Source organism: Callospermophilus lateralis, chromosome 16, assembly GCF_048772815.1.
Source record: "Callospermophilus lateralis isolate mCalLat2 chromosome 16, mCalLat2.hap1, whole genome shotgun sequence".
Taxonomy (NCBI): Eukaryota; Metazoa; Chordata; class Mammalia; order Rodentia; family Sciuridae; genus Callospermophilus; species Callospermophilus lateralis.
Window position 1 is genome coordinate 39896787 of NC_135320.1, and position 20134 is coordinate 39916920.

The 20134-nt window shown below is 36.7% G+C and overlaps 1 protein-coding gene across 8 annotated transcripts in view; it reads right to left on the bottom strand.

Moving 5' to 3' along the window:
* The window catches only part of Tpd52 (tumor protein D52), a 105185-nt gene continuing 85051 nt past the window's right edge, over positions 1-20134 (bottom strand). For 3 of the 8 annotated variants that reach the window (XM_076835525.1, XM_076835523.1, XM_076835521.1), the window contains 4 exons: positions 18774-18922; positions 15436-15537; positions 5824-5884; positions 1-3268 (listed from right to left, as the gene is read on the bottom strand). In XM_076835525.1, coding sequence (XP_076691640.1) covers positions 3149-3268; positions 5824-5884; positions 15436-15537; positions 18774-18922 — 432 coding nt within the window. In that variant the 3' untranslated portion in view covers positions 1-3148. Of the gene's footprint in view, positions 3269-5823; positions 5885-7329; positions 7372-14329; positions 14357-15435; positions 15538-18773; positions 18923-20134 lie in introns of all 8 variants that reach the window. The other 5 variants (XM_076835526.1, XM_076835524.1, XM_076835519.1 and 2 more) reach the window with 4 other exon arrangements.

Genomic DNA, 20134 nt, shown 5'->3' on the forward strand with positions numbered 1-20134 from the left:
TTTGAGTCACCAAACAGCATTTATTGAAGTATGAAATCCTGGCAGGTGACAGGCACATGCAGACCCTGCTCTCTAAGAGCTCACATACTAAGAGTTCAAAAAAGCCTTTAGATTCATTTTGGTTTCAATATCAGAATATGGAAGTTTTGAAGTTTGCTGGTTTATTTAAAAGCAATGTTTTCTATTAATTGTGACCCACCCATGGTCTCTATAACTGATATAAAATTATGGGACCATCACTAAAAATGATTAATCAATGGCCAGATGTCTTCACTACGTGCAAAAATCAGAGTTTTCATCTGGTTTTAACATGATTTTGACAAACTGCCTTATGTAACATTTTCTCTGGAACATGTGCAGCAAATAGTCACTTCATAAATGCCTTTTGGTAGCCAGCATGTAGCATTCTCCTTTTTGCTTGATAACATTGATTCAATACAGCTGTCATGGTTCCTTACATATCCAGGATAGAAAGGTTTGGAGTTAAGTTTGCCTAATGGACTTACCCCTTTCCTCCACAGACAGGTAATACATTACAAAAGAACCCATACCCAAATCATAGAATTTTTATTGTTTTCAAATATTATACAAAAAATAGACAGTGTGTGAATCTTAACAGATAAAGAACAGTCCAAATTGTTTGGTGTTTTTTTTTTTTTTTTTTGTATTGCAGTAATTAAGTTTTAAGATGATAATCCAATTAATTTGTTCCCTCTTCATTGATTACTTTGGTCTTACAAGCATACGAATCATGCAATATTCCCACACTCTATAATTTAAAGGCATTCCTATTTGTAAGACAGAGTTGTTGTCAGTGATATTTTCTTTTGTTACACTTTTTGAATCCTTAAATATCTGAGATTTCGCTTTCCTGCTGTTTTCTTGTAGTGTCACATATAACACACAACAGAGTAGCCAGGACCTCTTTCTGGGTTTTCCTATTAATCACTTTTTACAAATTTCTTAAATATTTGTCTCATAATATTGAATCTACCACAAAGAACATTTTGCATAGGATGTCTAAATCCAGTTTTATTTTCCTAAATTCATCCTCATTCTTTACTTTTAAGAAGCAAGTGTTGGTTGGTTGGTTGGTAGGTTGGTTGGTTTGGTTTGTAGACTGGAAAGATGTCTACAAAAATGATTGGCTGGGGGGCAAACAAGATAAAAACAAAAAATGATTCTCCAGTTCTTTCATGACCATCTCCAGTACTCACCTTCATATACCCATTCCAATTTCTATAATTTTTTTTTGCATACACACAGTAAAAAGATATGAGAATATTTCTCTTAACTAAAGAAATTGCCATCTTACTCTATTTGGCAGTGTTGAAAAGACATGAACAAGGCAGGACACCCAAGAAACAATGTGATGAACTGAAGATGATTGAAAAAAAAACAAATTTTTTAAAGACTAGTTGTTGGGAAAAATAACTTAACAGCTATGAGGAACAACCATAATATTTCTATAAAGTGACAAATTTCTACAGAGCTCTCTTCTGGGCCAATGCTTCAACTTTTGTCTTAAAGCCTTTAGAAGGAAATTAGAGAATGTTAATCTGATACCATTAAGCAGTGGTTTAAAGAGGATTATTTTTTTAATTGCCTTTTTTAAAGAAGAGGTACCAGTTGATTCTTTTATACAATAAACTATTTCCAGAACACTAGTCTCATAATAGATATTGAGATCTATACTACTGATATACAGAACTTACTAAGTTTTTCACATGTAATAGAGCATAGTTTCAACTGCATCAGAGTGCTAACAAAAGCTCTAGCAATCAAGAATGGCAGCACATTATTTTATAAAACCACTTGGGGTTTTTCAAATTTGGTGTTTAGAAGAATTTATCATAAAGACATCTAGTCATGCTTTTAAAAAAATGTTTGAGGTCACTCCAAGCTTGGCAATTAACATTTGGCATAAACAATAAAACAATCACAACTTGATAAATAATAGATATGACAATGTAAGCCATTACATTTACAGCATAAGAAAAAAGTGGTGGTGAGTCAGAGTAGAGTTAGAACCTCAGTCTCTATGCAGATATGTCCAGAGGCTTTGATTCATTAGCCCCAACACAGCTCTCACAGCAGGGGAATGTCTACAGTATCATTTTATAATTTCTAACACACTGAAAACAAGTAGAGAATAATGAATTGATTTTTATTAATGTATTACATCCTCAGGAATTATCACCAAAATATGTTCAAGTTTTAACAGTAATATAACTTTGTGTACTTAAAGGATGCTAAATGGATTAAGTGGAGACAGCAATGTGTTCCCTGATGTGGTTGATTTTAGCATGTTTACAACTAGGTCTTGAACACTGATGGGTGCACTCATATTTCGGCCTACTGAAATACAGTATGTTTGACTCAGAATGATGTCAGTTTACTCTGAACTTTAAACTTGAATCTGAAAAAAAGTTGACATAAGTGGTGAAATAACTAATAGGCTGAAATGCTTACTGTCACGAATGCCAATTAACAAGGATATGGGGATGGGGGTCCTACTCTCAAGTCACCCAGCAGTTTGAATTACTGTACATATGAAGTTATAACAAAATGGATGTAGAACTGTTTATTTTAGTCTGGCATCTTCAGATACCCAAGATAGGTACCTTATATTAAGGAGTGTTTATTCAAAAATGGGATTTTTTTTGTAGTTCGTAGTTCATCCCTTAAGGTAAAGAAAATGACATTAAAATTTTTAATAACCAGGATTCATAAAATTTTAAAGAACAATTTTAGTCAGGAATCAAATATGCAGTGATTCAAAAAGGAAAATACTCTTATAGAAGACAAAAGAGCAAACTGGCATCCCAGATGCAGAGCAATTTTATAAAGTAAGAAAGCAACTATGATCACCTGCAGCTTCTCAGATCATCCTAGTGAGCATCCCCAGGTACTATATGTGACTTTATATAATAATATTTCCTAAATAATACACATTAAAGGGTGTTTCCCAGAAGTAGAGGTGAAGGTATTTTCATTTTGTTTAACCCACAAACTATTTGGTCAAAGAAATATGTAAAGCTAAATAAAAGCACATCTGGTAGAAATTCATGGCAATGAATGTTGACAAGATGTGCTTGGATCTTGCTTGCAGCATCTGGCAGTGGGTAGCAGAACAAAGGTAGGAATCTCACAGGCTCTCCTGCGTCTGTTCTGTAGGCGGCTCTGTGGCGGTGACACTAGCATTTGCAGTCGAATTCAAGACTTCTCCAAAATCACCACCAGCAGGTTTGGTTCCCCCTACTTTAGACTTAAAAAAAAGTTCAAAAAAGAAAAGACAATATGAAACAAAATTAGTTAACTTTGCATAAAGGAACTCTAATTTTACTTTCAAAAACAAATAAGTCAAGAACCTGGTAGCTCAGTGATTTTATATATATATATGGAATTTAGTACTGTTGTAACATTCAGGGTGGTAAATTCTACCCTTGCCCCAGCCCCATCAACTAACTATTCTTCAAAGGAAATTTTGTTTAAAGAACTTTGTAAAGCCTATTCTAAAATATCTACTGAAAAATATAAAGTATCTACTGAACTCTTGTTGCTTGATAAACATTTTGTATTACATTCAGTTCTTCATTCAGCTCCACTTACTGAAGAAATACTGAGCAAAATAAATAAAAGATAATATATGTATTTTTTCCAGCTGCAGTGTAGGCATGTCAGCCCTTTACTACTTAACGTGTGCTTCAAGGCCCTGCAGACTCAACATCATCTGGGAGCTTGTCAGAAATGCAAAATTTCAGACACATACTCTTCCCCACCCCAATTCCAACCACAAAACTGAAATTACATTTTATAGGATCCTGGTGATTCATGTGTACATTCTGTTTGTGAAACACTACTCTAGCCTATCTAAACTGAAATTGTCAATAAATTTGTTTGAATATATATACATTTATACAATATTTTATGCTTTTCAAAACTTATATGCTGGGAGCCACAGCCAATTAATATGATGCATGGCATTTTTGATTGAAAGGTGATGCCAGCTAGCCATTGAGATGATATGATTATGTTAAAAATTACATTCATATGGATACCGGACTCCTGCTGCGGGACTCCTGGAGAGTTCCCATTGGTTGGGAAAGTGCAGTAGGAGGGAATTCCGGGGGAGGCGCTTGCGCTGGAGTTCCGGGAAGGGACCGGCGGAACGCCGCGTGGGTGGATCGGGAAGCTTCCCGGGCACGGACGTGGTATTGGCGGTTTTTTCAAATAAAGTTTGTTCCTGTTTGAGTGGCTCGTGATCTTGTGCCCAGCCAGACTGCGGCATTTATACATGTCAGTTCTCGCTTTTCCACATTGATGTATCTGTGCTTGCTAGCCATTTCAAAAACTAAGCAGGTCTCTTGTACAGATTTAGAAGAATGATGTATTTTTTATTCATCAAATGCATACTGAGCAATGTGCAAAGCATTATTCTAGGCCACTGAGAAGTTCAGTGAACAGAAAGAACAGGACCCTATCATTATGAGTTCACAGAGCACCATGCTGGTGGGTTTTGAATAAATAAGCTATAAGGCTGTGTGTATACTGTGCCTCTGGAAAACATTCATGGTATGTGCATACAAACAGAAAAGGTGTGTGCTAATGTTAGTATGTGCAAAGGGAAAAAAAAATCCAGATCACTATGCAGCATTTGATTTTCTTTCAATAAATATACCCCTGGCTCTATAATTTTTAAAAGATGATTTAAGAATGAGTGACATTGTTAAAGTTCTGAAAGACTAAATAATAGCTTTTATGCTCATTAAGATACCGGTTTTAACCCTTCAAAGATGCCACTATAATTATCAGAATTAAGTTAGGAAGCAATGAACACATAGCCATCATACAAACTAGAGCAAGTCAGGCAGTGCATATAAATTATATGACATTTCAGGTCACTTGTGATTTTAAGAACTGATGTTTTTCTTTTTAATATAATCCTTGAGATAATGCAAAACAGTGAACAGTAAATGACAATCATCATGGCATCACTATAATAAAATAAAAATAGAATGCCCAATAATGAAGGACTAAAAAACAACATCCATTTTAAGGTATAACAGCATTGTGTGTGTGTGTGTGTGTGTGTGTGTGTGTGTGTGTACATTACTGTCTTTGGGTAGTAACACCAAGTTTTTGAAAATTTTTGTGCCTTCTATATTATTAACTACAATAAATTTATAGTATATTTTATTTAAAATGAATAAAGCAAAAAGCACAAATTTTTAAAGCGCTATTGCTTTTTAAACTGTACATATCCTTTCAGCATTTAGCATGCTACTATGCTATAACATACCCTCAAAACATATTGGTTAAAAGAGTTACATAACTCTTGAAATATCCATTAATAGCATAAATTAATGGATATTTGTTTTTGTTTTTTTAATTAAAAAAAAACAAAGCCAGGCATGGTAGGGCACACCTGTAATCTCAGTGACTTGGGTGGTTGAGGAAGAGAATCACAATTTCAAGGCCAGCCTCAGCAATTTAGCAAAACCCTCAGTGACTTAGTGAGACCCTGTCTCAAAAATAAAATAAAAAAGGCTAGGATGTAGCTCAGAGGTAGAGTACTCCTGGGTTAAATCCCCAGTACGAAAAATCAAAATAATTTTAAAAGGGCTGGGTTTGTAGCTCAGTGCTACAGCACTTGCCTAGCACATGTGAGGCACTGGGATTGATGTTCCACACCGCATAAAAATAAAGGTATTGTGTCCATCTACAACCAAAAAAAAAAAAAAAAAAAATACAGATGCAAATGATTTGCCCACACCAAAGAAAGTTAAGGCACATGCAATTTGTCACAAAGACCCTGTTCACCTTTGTACTTGCCTTTAAGTTTTCAACCTTTTCTTCAAATGATTTGAAAGTTGGAGAGTTTCTAGGGAGGGAAAAAAATAGTTAAATTATAAACACTGAAAAAACTCGACAGTTTTGAGTACTATTAGCTGACCATATTCCTCTTCACCATTATTCTCAGTGAGCAAAATAACAGATATATTTATATGTACATGTGTGCAGGTATATGCACAAATATTTTTATGTAAGATTACCAATTCCTGAGCTAATATTTTTACAAGTCTGATTTTGAGTCTATATCACATTTAGATAAAGTGATACAGAAAAAATCCAGTACATATGAGAGAAGTGGGACCAAACCAGGTAAAACATCAAGTCTGTCACTTCCCCAATCAATGTGTCACAATTCAAGAAAATGCCACCATTAGATTAGTTTAATTTTGGTAAAGATACTAGACTCTAGAATTCCTGATTATATTCATTTCCTACCTGGCAGGAGTCCAATACCACCCATTCAAGAAAAGCAGATCCTGTGGGGTTCTACAACAAGGATCCTAATTTCCAGGGAGCAGCACCACAGACAGGGAAAGGAGGGACCAAGAGGAGGGGAGGAGCACAGAAACTTGAACTTTTGATACTTAACAAGTTGCCCCACCTGACAGCCTCTGAGCCCCAGGGAAGCTTTGTAGGCACAGTCACACTGATCCACACTAATTAAGGACTGCAGCACTTTTATCTCACCCATGGGTTTCCACAATTTTTATCCTATATACTAGACCTTGAATATCCTCCTATCAAGATGAAAAGGCAGAGAAGGAAACCAGGAGCTTCCTCCTTCTCACAGTGGTGTTAACAGACTAAGGTAAGCCAATGGTTCTCAAAGTGTGGCCCCCACAACAGCTGGGTCCACAACTTCGAAGAACTTGTGGGTAATGCAAACTCATAGTCCCACCCCAGCTCTACAGAAGCAGAAACTCTAGGAGTGGGCCCAGCAAGCAGGGTTAACAAGCCCTCTGGGAGATTCCAATGCACACCAAGCAGACATTTTTAAAATCCTCTGCTTCTCTAGAGGGTTCGGAAAAGAGAACACATGTACTACTTCGATGCTCACTGATGAAAACAGACAGTAGAATTAATCACAGTTGTCTCCCAACATCACACTGGGACGAGGGAAGCAAAGATGGGCTGAATGGGAGAAAAGGGGAGTGTAACGAAGGCTAATGCTCACAAAGGAGGTGGGCCAGCTATACCCTTGAACAGAAGGTTCTTTAGAGAGTAGCATTCACTTATAAACAACATAAAGGCTTTATAAAATAAAACAGAAACTCCTTTTTAACTCAAACATTTAATGGATCTCTTGTACCCATGCCAACACTGTAAGAGTAATTGAAGACTGATACAGTGTTAAACATGTAGCTTGTTAAGAGTAGAATTCTAGATCCCCGCCTCAGAAGAGTTCAGGTTAAACATTTAAACAAAGCACCAGAAAGCATAATACCAACTACACTTTGTAAAAATATACTTTACCTCATAGCAGGCATGCTAATTGAATGTTGAATGGAGCGTATACTAAGAGGCAGCATTAAAAAGAGATAGAAATGAAGTTAGTATATAGGGGTGATTCAACATATAAAAAGCCAACAAAACTTAAGCTTTATTAGCTTTATTCTTTTGGCACCATGAAGAAGTATCTGCTTTTTGAGGTGGAGGGGATCAAAGTTATTCCAACATAATTTATTTTTACTCATAAACCAATTAATCCCAATCGTTATTACAACTAATAATACAACCTTGCATTTTTATCAGACTTTGAAACTGTACTCTCACCTGGATCTGTAAGGTGCATAACCTTAAGAGGCTCAGAAGTAAGATGGTTTACCCAAGGTCATGGCAGAATTAAGAATGAACTTGGGTCTCAGGGACTCTTAATTCAATGTTTACCACCTCCCCTCAAAAATGAAGCACACACACAAATACACAAGCGAGGCCAGTAAAAGGCCCTGCAGCCCCCTTTCTCTCAGGTATTTGTCCCCAGGCTAGAACAGGTAGGTTTCAAAATAAATTACCTGACAACTTTAAGTGATTTTAAAATTACATATCACTCCTCAGTAATAACAGTACCCATTTTGTAATAAGAGATGCTTATACTCATCCCAATTAAATTGAATGCTTCTAAAAGGCCAAATAAAATTTGGTTCTCTGTCTTACTAGGTCCAACTTCTACTCAAGGAAGGCATCTGAGTAACTGTACAGGTTCAAGGGTATCTATTTTTAGTCATTTCCCAGAGAACACTTCATATGCTGAAAGTACCTTTATTCCTAGGATTTTAAAATCATTGCAATCTGCTCTTACTGTTACCATATACATAATTTTGACCACTGGAACAGCTTTTTTTTTTTTTTTTACATAAATAAACTTTCCTTTGGATAAAGTGAACCACTCAAGGTAGCAAGACTCAATTATATTTAAGTATTTTGTGTGTTTATGATTTGGTTTTCTCTGAGACTCAGTTGTTAACAAATGATAATGTGTTTTAAATGCAGCTCCTCAAATCTAGTATTGTATTCATGTGTAATATAGAGTTACTATTTTAAAATACATCAAAATGTTCTGAAAGTTTGTGTAATCAAGATAATCAATAAAAAATTTGGACATCTCTGTACTTGATATCTTAGGTAACACAGGAAAAGATCCATTTAACTGAGTATTCTCTCCATCCTACAATATGGTGGTTGATATGTTGGCTTAAAGGACTATAATATACTCTGGAAGGCATTTACTAGTCCTTTTCCTACTTGATCTGAAGTTTATCGGTTCCATATTTGGAGGACAGAGATTGATGATAAGCATCCTTCTAAATTCCCCACACCAGAACTCCAGTCATCACCTACCCCTCACCTCATCCTTCTAAAGAAACTGCCTAGAACAGCCACACTGCCACAAACCACCTTCCACCATAAGTCATATGATAACTGGGCCAGGGAGCAGAGCCCACACCTAACCTCCTGTGAGCTACAGATTGTTTGGACTGAATAGGGCAGGGGGTTAAAAGACTAGTAGTCAGCTTCTGGTTCAGTTAGTGGCAGTCAGTTCAGCCAGAAAGTCACATCGACTTAAATACTGACAAAGACTTCTTTGAGACAAGGGGAAAGCTGCAAGCACAGGAAGCCTGTTCCCAAAGAAGGAATCAAGCCTAAGCACAGTTAGAGGTAACAAGGAGAGAAGACCATGCGGGGAACAGGGCAGGGTTGAGGAGGAACTGGTTTCCTCGGTTTCTAGAAGTTATCCTAATTTCTAACCCATTTCCTATAAAGCAGGACTGCCTTGATTGGGGCCTGGACTTGCTTCCTTTCCTCTCTGTGGATTACAAAATAATTTTTCTAATCTGTGCAACTCAGTCTCCATTTAAGACGAACTAACATATATAGTTTTCTGTTCCATGCAACCAGATCTTCACTAGAACACGCATTATGGCAGAAACTATCAAATTCTGGTGACAGAAGGCAAGGGATGGCCAAACCCGGATAAACAGTCCATGGGACATACACTGAATTCTACAGTATCAATGGACTGAGGAAATAAATGAATAAGGTAAGTACAAATTTTAAAAATTCACAGCTAATTGATCTTATCAGCAGACACCTGGGTTCTCAGTCCCATTAACCAACACAAACTGACAATGTTCTTCAGTGGTAATATGTAAGAAAGAGAAAGGAAGCAATTTGATTAAGGTTTATTTGTGAAAATCACTGAACTGAATTTTATTTGAGCAATTTGAGCAATTCTCTGTGTGCACTATATTTCACAGTAAAAGGATTTTTAGATGTACCCATTAAACAAAATGAAATCAATTAATAGAGATAGGGTTATAGCTAAGGCTTCTCTACCTTTGAGGTAGCCATTTCAGTAGGAAGAACAAGGAGCACACACCAGCTTTAATTCTATCCAATTATCTGGTCTTCTCTACAATCCAAATTTAGATGAAATTCTATCCTTTTTTTTTTTTTTTTTTTAGATAGTCTGTAATCCAGGGGGCAGCAGCTCTCTCATTTGGGCTTCTCTATGGAATGTTAACAAAAGCTTCAACTTAAAATGTCATCCAAGGTTAAATATAATGTGGAAACCTTCAAAAGCAAAATGCCAGGATGCTGTTAGACCAGAATCATCTCATAGGCTGTAAAGATCAGTTAGCATCTATAGCAAACTGTCCCACCTTGATGTGTAATATCAAATATATTATCAAAGTAGAAATACAAAGCTGTGTTTCTCAAAACACACTGAGAAGAAGAAAAAAAAAAGTCACAGGGCAACCTGATTCTCACTAAATACTTCCTAATCTCAAATTTACTCCTACTATGAAAAGGTTATTCCTTTTTTTTTTTTTTTTTTTTTTTGGTGGTGCTGGGGATTAAACCCAGACCTTGTGCATGCAAGGCAAGCACTCTACCAACTGAGCTATATCCCCAGCCCCCAAAAGGTAATTTTTTAAAAATAGCTAAACTGATTTTAATTTTTTTTTTCTGGTTTCTTACATAGTTATTTGAACTTTTCATCTTAATAACTAGGGGTGGAGGGGCAGATGGTGGGGTGGGGGGAGGAAAGATGCAGTAAGTGGAGAAAGAGAAGGAAGAGGATATGCGGGCGTGTTAGAATGCTTTCAGCCAGGCAGGCTTGTAAGAGCCTTCTGCACATGATTACGCCATTTTGCCCCCAACAATGTCTTCATGTAGGCAATGGAAGAGTTACTTCTGAGCAATGCCTAGAGAAACCATCTCAAACTATCATTCCTCTGGGGAGGCACAGTTGAGAGTGCCAGTTTCAGATTTAGGGTGTCCTGGGGTCAAATCCGGACCATCAGTCACTCACACTTGCTTGCCAACCCTGCGGAAATCAATCTCCCCATGGGGCGTTTCCTCCCAGCTGCAGTATGAAAGCAATACCCGCAATTACTTCAGAAGCTCAATCCATAGCTTTGCATGGCATAAACTCTTTAATCATTATTATAATGGATGATTTGAGTTGAAACACAAATCAGCATCTACTTCATGCTAAATGTCCTCTCTCAAAGTTTTCAAATTTCATAGTTATTTCATTCATTAGCTTTTACCCTACAGTCCAGAACAGTACTAAATACACAGCACTCAATAAATACTTCTAAATGAAAGAATCGAGGAATAAACAATTTTGTTAACTAAAATTGGGAAGTAGAGGTATGAAAGGTAGAAAAGTTATTATAGTGTTTCAAAGTCTAATCAAAGGGTATTCTCTTTCTAAAAAAGAGACATTTATTTTTCACTAAGGGGTAGAAATTTTCAGCAAAAGTGACTTATCTTGAATGATTTTAACAGAACAAAATATATCTATCATATACATGAAGAAACATTTTAAAAGAAACAATTCCCGGGGCTGGGGATGTGGCTCAAGCGGTAGCGCGCTCGCCTGGCATGCGTGCGGCCCGGGTTCGATCCCCAGCACCACATACAAACAAAGATGTTGTGTCCACCAAAAACTGAAAAATAAATATTAAAAAAATTCTCTCTGTCTTTCTCTCTGTCTCTCCCTGTCTCTCTCACCTCTCTCTTTAAAAAAAAAAAAGAAAGAAAGAAACAATTCCCTTTGAAAATGAGAGCAAAATGATTTAGCACTTCCTCTTAAATGTATCAAAAATAGAGCAACATGCTACTAAATAAATACAGTAATACTATTTGTAACAATGAAACTTATGTTTAACAGTAGCACTGATGAACTGTTCTTTTAAAGTTTATCTTGAAATTGTAAAAGCATGAGCCAATACTTGCATGTATGTAAAAGAGTAAGCAACAGGAAAGTGGTGGAAATGCATACAGCACCTGGGGGAAAGCTGGCTGTCCCCAGAAGTTCCCCAGGACAGTTCTCATTATCTTGTCCTACCTGACCCTTAGCTGCCCTGCTGGGCCCTCATTCTCAAAGCATAAAACAGATATTCATATCATCATTCCTTCTCCCTTACTCACTCCCCCTACCCCCTCCATCTCTCTCTACCTCCTCTTTCCTCTCCATCTCCTTCATTTTCCCTCTCTCTTTCTCCTCTCCTTTTTTCCCCTAATCAAAGTATGACAAATATCTAAACTTTAAGAGATAATTAGATGACTCTGTAAAATTAAAACTGTAGTTGACTCTAATACCTTCAAGTTGGCAAAACTAGGTACATTTCTCCTTCTGTATTTGTAATTACATTTAAGAGTGAAATCACTGGCCTAAATTTTCCAGAAATACAGATTTGGAACAGTTAACTGGATTAACCAAGCAGTTGCCCAAAGGAGCCTCCTGCATCTATCCCTGGTGGTAAGGGGCCTTGCTGCTGAAATTGGAGAACTCAACTCAACAGTCTAGCTCCCTCTCCTTGGACAGTTCCTGTGGCTAGTATTGCCTCTGTGACCCACATGATCTCAAAGATGTAGTTTTTCTTCATACATCTGAACACACTCCATCAGATTAAGTGACTGGTGCACACCTGTAATCCCACCTACTGGGGATTATAGGAGGATTCCAAGGCCAGCCTGGGAATTTAGCAAGACCCAGTCTCAAAAAATTAAAAGGACTTGGGGTGTGGTTTAGCAGTAGAGTGCCCCTGAGTTCAACTCCCAGTACCACCAAAAAGTGAAGGCGGGTTACCCAACCTTTGGTCTGTTAAGAATTAATTACAAAGATTTGTCAGTATCTTATGTCTCTCATTCCAAGTATTAATCAAAAGATTTACTTAACATCCACATATTGATACACAGTATAATCATTTAAAACAAGACTAGATACCTAGATCCATCTACTTGATATTTCTAAAGATGTAGAAAAATAATAGTGATAAGTACAGATGAAACATCATTTCTCTAGAGCCCTTGTATGTTCTTATAGTTTACATCTATATCACACCTAACATTCTTTAATCAAATGCTTACAGAGTCTTCCACTCTTAAATACATCCCAAGTCCCCTTCTCCTTACCCCACTTGACTCAAAAATTTTAAGCTCTATTTTAATAACTGCCTTGTCTGTTTTATAGTTATAACCTTAGGATCTGCCCACAGCAGGCACCCTCAAGTTAGCAGAATGAATTATATAACTGAATGCTTACTCAGTGACCTACAATATTTAGGCCATTTTTTAAAATATGGTGCCGGGGATTGAACCCAGGGCCTTGTGCATGCAAGGCAAGCACTCTCCCAACTGAGCTACAGCCCCAGCCCCTAGGCCATTTTTTTACTGAACTCCAAAAATATAAAATCACCTCCTATTACTGGTGACTTGATTTTTAATTTTTTTTTTTTTTGTATTAAGGGTTGAATCCAGGGGTGCTTTACCACTGAGCTACCTCCCCACCCTTTCTATTTTTTTATTTTGATACTAAGTTGCTTAGAGTTTCACTAAATTGCTGAAGTTAGGCTCAAACATGCAATCCTCCTGCCTCAGCCTCCTGGGTCAATGAGATTATAGGCGTGTGCCACTGCACCTAGGTAGTGACTTGATTTTTTTAACACATAATTTTTTGCTTTAAAGAGTTCAACATTTAGAGTCTGTACATCCCTATGACTGACTCACTTCTAGGATTAAGTGTCACCAAAATCTGAGTTATTAAGTATCCGTTTGCTTACTTAAGAAGGCATATTATAGCTAGATCACAACAGTGATGCTTGAGAAGACAATTTGCTGTAACAGGAACAGAAATGGAAACTACTATATTATCCTTCCTGATGACACTCTAAAGATCTCCCTCCACTTTTGTTTTCTTTCCACACCTGACTGGATTATCAGAGTCTGCCTAGGAGAGAAGAAAGGTTTGCTCAACATCACAAGTACTCCTATAAGGTATGACCTGAGCTAACGTCTTTTAAACGCGCTTTCTGTTTTAAACTAATACACTTTTTCCTTTGCAAATCATGAAATTGCTTTGATGCATAAAGAATATAACTGGGGTAATAAAATGGTAAAAACTGTAAGCTAGTAAAACAAGTATTAAAAAGTGTGAAGTAATGGTAAAAAAATTCTTATGTTTACTTTAACAAACACACAAAAAAGTAGAGTTGCTCATATAAGACAGAGGACTTAACACGAGGCAGTACATATGCAGTCTATTATAATTACATAATGGAACCCAGGTGAAGGAGAATTCCAACATCCTTACAAAAGCACCAAAGAACCAAAAGCATCAAAAACAAACAAACAAAGACATTAAAAGGGAGGAATTCTGCATGCCATGGTAAGACTGCTTCTTTTTACAAAAAAAAAAAAAAATTAAAAAAGAAACTTCAAAACCATTTCCATATCCCTTGAACCACAGTGTCAAATTCTTCTTTTAATTTATCCATTACTCATGGTATACAAGAAACCCTCCCTTTAAAATTAGAAATGCACTAGAGGAAAAAGATATTGCAAATGCAAGAAAATTATGTAGTGGACAAACATGACCATTCAACGTGGCTTAATCATCTCATCTTAGCACACTTGTCTTACATGACTGCTAGACTGCAGTGATGGTTCAAACTCTCCTTACCTAAAGGAATGTGAAAAAGCTTGCAATCTGTAAGAAGCCAGAGTAAGCATTAAAAAAGAAAGGAAGTACTGATAAATCTAGAACAATTAAATAACCTACTTTTAAAAAGTCATATGATGTTTTACCTGGGCCCTAAAATGCTACACCATTCAATCAGCATAAAAAGAAGAGAGAGCATCTAATAAACGTATGTATATATATAAAACACACACACATATGTGTAAAAGGGGTCAAGAAAACTATGCTTATTACATTAAGCTTAGATTTACGATATTCCAAATACAATGAGCCAGGAACTTAGTTATTTTGATACAAAGTATATAATACCTTAACTGACCAAACCTATTCAACTAACAAAATTCTGGTTGTAAAATCTACTTTCTCCACAAACAAAAAACACAGTCATGCAATCTGAGCTTTTTTTTTTTTAATCACAAATTTTGCATGCCAACAGAAAGCACAGCTGATATAAACCATGTTTGTCATCTTCAGCACTACTCTAATCCACATGGGTAGAGGGAGGCACAAAAGCACTATGAAGTGGTTTTATCAAAATGACAAGAAAAATATCTGCAAACTAATCTCAAATACAAATGCAAAATAAAAAGCAACAGCTCAAAAATCAAGATTTGGGCCTAAGCATGAATGTAGGTACAGCTTACGAGTTAGTACGCATCACTGCACAAATCAGCCTGTTGCAATCACACCATGGTCTCATTCAGAACGTAAAGCTGGGTCTCAATCCAAGCGTGCATGTCAATGTTCTTGTACTCATCCCCAGAAAGGCACCAGGCTCTGCCCACAATCACAAATTTGCAACCACCAGGGACATACTTACCACCCTGTAAAATGAAAGAGGACTAAAAAACACAAAAGTTTGCAACCAGAATTTCTCAACAACTTTTAACAGATTCATAAGGTGATCATTTTGAAGTCAGAATGTTATGCAAACATTTTAGGTCCTGGCTGGACAGAGCACCCTCCCTCACTCCATCAGAGGAGAGAATTCAGCATCATCTTGAGCCAAAGTTGGGAAACAAAAGCAATCACAAGAGCATTTCAATCTGCCTGAGCTACCTAGTGAGCAAGGAAAAATGCAGACATACTTTACATCTTCCAGCTTTCTGGTGATGACTGAGCCAACAGATGACAATGCAGCAGAAGCCTTCTGTCCAGCCTGAGACAGGGTTTCAGACGTCTTCTTATATCTGTATCCAATTATTAAAAAAAAAAAAAGTCAGTTAATCTTTTCTAACATTATTCCAAGGCAGTGGTCACCATCTACTGAAGGACTCTCAAATATCTTTTTTTAATAGTATTTTTTAAAATTTTTTTAGTTGTATATGAACACAATGCCTTTATTTATTTGTAGGTGATACTGAGGATCGAATCTAGTGCTTCACATGTGCTAGGCAACCCTCTACAACTGAGCCACAACTCCAGCTCCTCAAAATAAAATATCTTTAAAAACTTCTAAAATCCTTCCTAATACCAGGGCAACAACCATCACATCACAGTCTGAGCCATCATTTCAGGCAGTTTCCTGCAGCACTCTCATCCAGACAGAAAGGCAGAGGCTTATTACAGAAGGCCCACAGAATCCAAGGGAAGTGTTTCAAATAGTAGCAAAATGAAAATGAGCCAGAGTCTGAACAAAATTACACCTCTTCTCCCTTCCTTTTCCACATAAGTCAAACAAAGCAAAAATGACATCAAATTGTTCAAATGCCTTTTACACCGTTATCTCACATAGTTAAAGCAAATAAAACCAGGCTCAAAAGCAAAAAGTAGGTCAGGTTCAGTAGAGCCCTTGTATATTTTATTATCTAAACAAATTTTATGAGCATAATTTTTTAAAATTTTTCCCATCTGTACAGCTACCAAGTAAGGACTTGTTGAACCCTCAATAGAGTATGTAAAAGATGCAACACTTAAAATGACTCTAGGGTGATATTGTACCAGAAAGGTGTTAAGTTACCATCCCCTCTCTTCCCAGCCACCTAAGATTAGAAAAACAAACAACAAAAAGAGTATGGTACCTACACAAAGGTTAAGATCCCCACTGTGGAAATGAATGATCAGGCATTTTTTAAAAATATTTTTTAAGTTGTAGATGGACACAATGTCTTTATTCTTATTTATTTATTTTTATGTGGTGCTGAGAATTGAACCCAGGGCCTGACGAATGTGAAACAAGAGCTCTACCACTGAACTACAAGCCCAGCCCCTCAGGCATTTTTTCTTACCCCATCAAGATCAAATACCAGGAACAAATATTGTTCATGATAATGCAGTCAAAGACTAGTTTCCTGTGTGTTTTCCCACTGCCAACTAACATGAATGGAAATGGACCAAGAGTGGGCAAGTACCATCAGGTCAAAAGCAGCTGGCCTCACTGATGATGGCTAAGCTGTAAACAACTCCTAAGCTCACCTGGTCAGCAGTTGCAGAGATACAAAAGATAAGACAACAGTTTAAATCCCTTGCTAGAAATTTGCTCCTCCTTGTGACAAGAAAGAAAACTGCACTATGATAATGCTATATCAGAACTTGTGTGATCAAAGACACATCTCAAATAACTGGTCTCTGCTATGAGCACATCGAAGAGACTGACCTGAAAATCTTATGATACATACAAACAGGTTAATAAATAAAAAGGACTGGCTGTATAGTTGTCCAGACTTGAATTTGAGTCCTGACCCAACATTTTGGGAGGTGTGTGACCTCAAAACTTCACTTATCGGGGCCTATTTCCTTATCTAGGGTTGTCTTACCAATACTCTAGTGACTTATTCTGAGGACTAAACGACACTATATATATATTTGGAAAGTCAATATACAGTAGTCCCCTCCCTAATCTGATGGCAATACATGTTCCAAAATCATCAGTGTATGCATAAAACCGCAGATCTCACAAGCTCTGTATATACTGTTTTCTCTAATGTGGCTTCTAAGTGACTTGGTAGCATATTCAACATGAATACACTGGACAAAGGAGATGATCTGTGTCCCAAGCAGGATAGCATGAGTTTTTGGAGTTTTTTGTTTGTTTGTTTGTTTTATGATTTCTGGAAGTACCTAATGGAGGGAAAAAAAATTTTCCTCTCATGTTTTTAATTGGTGCATTATAGTTGTTCATGATGATGGTATTTGCTGTTACATACTCATACATGCATACAACACACAATATAACACTATAATTTGGCCAATATCACTCTCCAGCACTTCCCTCTTCCCTCCCCAACTCCTTCAGTTCCTTTCTTCTATTGATCTTCCCTTTGATTTTCATGAGATCCTCCCCCTCTTTTTCTTGTCTAGCTTCCACATATGATAGAAAACATATGACCCTTAACTTTCTGAGTTTGACTTATTTTGCTTAACATAATGGTCTCTAGCTATACCCAATTTCCGGGAAATAACATAATTTCTTTTTTTATGACTAAATAAAACTCTTCTTTATCCATTCATTGATGGACACCTCAGCTGGTTCCATAGTTTGGCTATGTGAATTGTGCTGCTATAAACATGAGTATGCATATATCACTGTAGTGTGAAGACTTTTAATTCTTTAGGACAAATACCAAGAAATGATATAACTAGACCATATGGTGGTTCCATGCCTAGTCTTTTGAGGAATCTCCACACTGATTTCCATAGCAGTTGTACTAATTTATATTTATATTTTAATCTCACCAACAGTGTAAAAGTGTTCCTTTTTCTCCACATCCTCCCCAGCATTTATTATTATTTGTATTCTTGATGACTGTCATCTGACTGATGTGAGATGAAAACTCACTGTAGTTTTGATGTGCATTTCCCTTATTGCTAATGATGAACATTTTTTCATATATTTATTGGCCATTTGTATTATTTTTTGGAGAAGTGTCTGTTTAATTCATTTGCCCTTTTATTAGTGGGGTTATTTTGCTTATTAAAGTTTTTTGTATGCTTTATATATTCTAGAGATTATCCTATCAGAAGAGTAGCTAGCAAAGATTTTCTCCTATTCAGTAGGTTATCTCTTACATCTAATTGTTTCCTTTGCTAGACAGCAAGAGATTTTATCATGCTACTCAGAAGGGCATGCAATTTAAAACTTATTAATTATTTATTTCTAGAATTTTTTCATTTAATATTCTCAGAGTATAGTTGACTATAAGAAACTGAAACCTCAGGAAACAACTATGGTAAAGGAGGACTACTGTATAGCCTTCTTGAATTTGAATTTTGTTTTTTTTCAACTTGCATATGAGGCTGGTTTTATTTCTATTCCCTAAAACAGTTAGAAAACCAAAGTTATAATAGAGAAACGGAAAGAAAGTGCTCTGTGTGATTTAAATAAAAGCTATCCAAGTGTCCTCATCCCCTTTCTCTTCCCTTCCCCAAAGAAAAGGTATAGAAATGTCCTTCAGGTTGTCTAGAAAAATGTATTGAGGGAACATACGCAGATGTTGCCGTCACATCTTGCCACCCTTTGGCAATGTTCTGTTTTAGTTCCTGTAGTGAATTGATTCCAAGTTTCCGCTTGATCTCTACTAGATGCTTCTCTTTTGCTGCTAACACCTGAGACAGAGTCTGGATTTCTTCTTCTACCTATGAGAAAGAGATTTGGGGGAAGAATATGGCAAAAGTTATTCAGTAAGTCAAGATTATTAGAACAAAACTCTACTCAAAATTCCAGAGTGATTTAAAAATTGATTCATTTACCTGTCTTTTTAACACATCATGTTGTTATACAAACAGGCTACATGCAGGTTCTCTCTACAGAGCTGTTCTTTTCTCTCTGCAGGTAATTGTTCAAATTCCTATTGAGCTGTATCTGCCTTCTCCTCTCTCCCTGTAGTTCTTTACTTAGTTATTGCATGGTGGTTAAGAGCTGAAATCCCTTTCCAACAGATAATGCTCAAATCACTCCAATACCTATTCTGCTGACCTGTGATGCAACCTGCCAGATAAAATAATTCTACACTATTTGAATGCCCACAAAATCTTCTATTTGTGTATAAAATCAAAATAACCTTCATTCCCCACGAAAACATGTACCACCAACCCACACCAGAATTCAATCTTCTTGTGTATTTCATGAGTTCATACTTGGTGTATCATTTTTCGTGACTGCCAAAGAAACTGCCATAATAAACCACACTGCCTCCCACAGGGGCCTGTGGAGATCCTTTGTGGGTCAGGGACCCAAGACCATTCACCCATCGAGGGGCCATCAACCAATGATATGACTGGTGGGAAAGAGGTACTTAACTAATCATTCTCTCATCCAGAAGCTCAGTTTGAGAAATTGAGATAACACTGAAAGGAGAAGCTGAAAAGACTTGGAGGAAGAAGCTGCGGAAGCTAAAACTGTAAGCAGGTGCTACAAAGAAAAGAAAGAGTAGGAGAAAAGGCTAAACCAGGAAATCAGAAAAAGGGTAGGCTCACACAGGGAAACACACCATATGGGAGAGAATTTGTTTTTTGTCCTAGAAAATTGAAAAATTAGGTCCCTAAGATATGCTTCTTACTATTCTAGACCTTTACAGAAATGCTTCCCTTAGCTTGCTGCAAAACCATACTCTCAGCCCTCACCAGCACACTTCTATGACCTCAAAGACAGTACAACCTTTAACAACAACATACATAACTAAGTCAACTGTTTGTGCTGCTAATTAAATCTTAAGAGAACATGAAATTAAAAAATATAGTACTCAACAATGGAGAGAAGCATATATCAAACATGATGTAGACACCAAAAAATAGAATACTCTAACCACTAGACTCTTAAATGGCTTAATTGAAAGGTAGGCCAAGAAC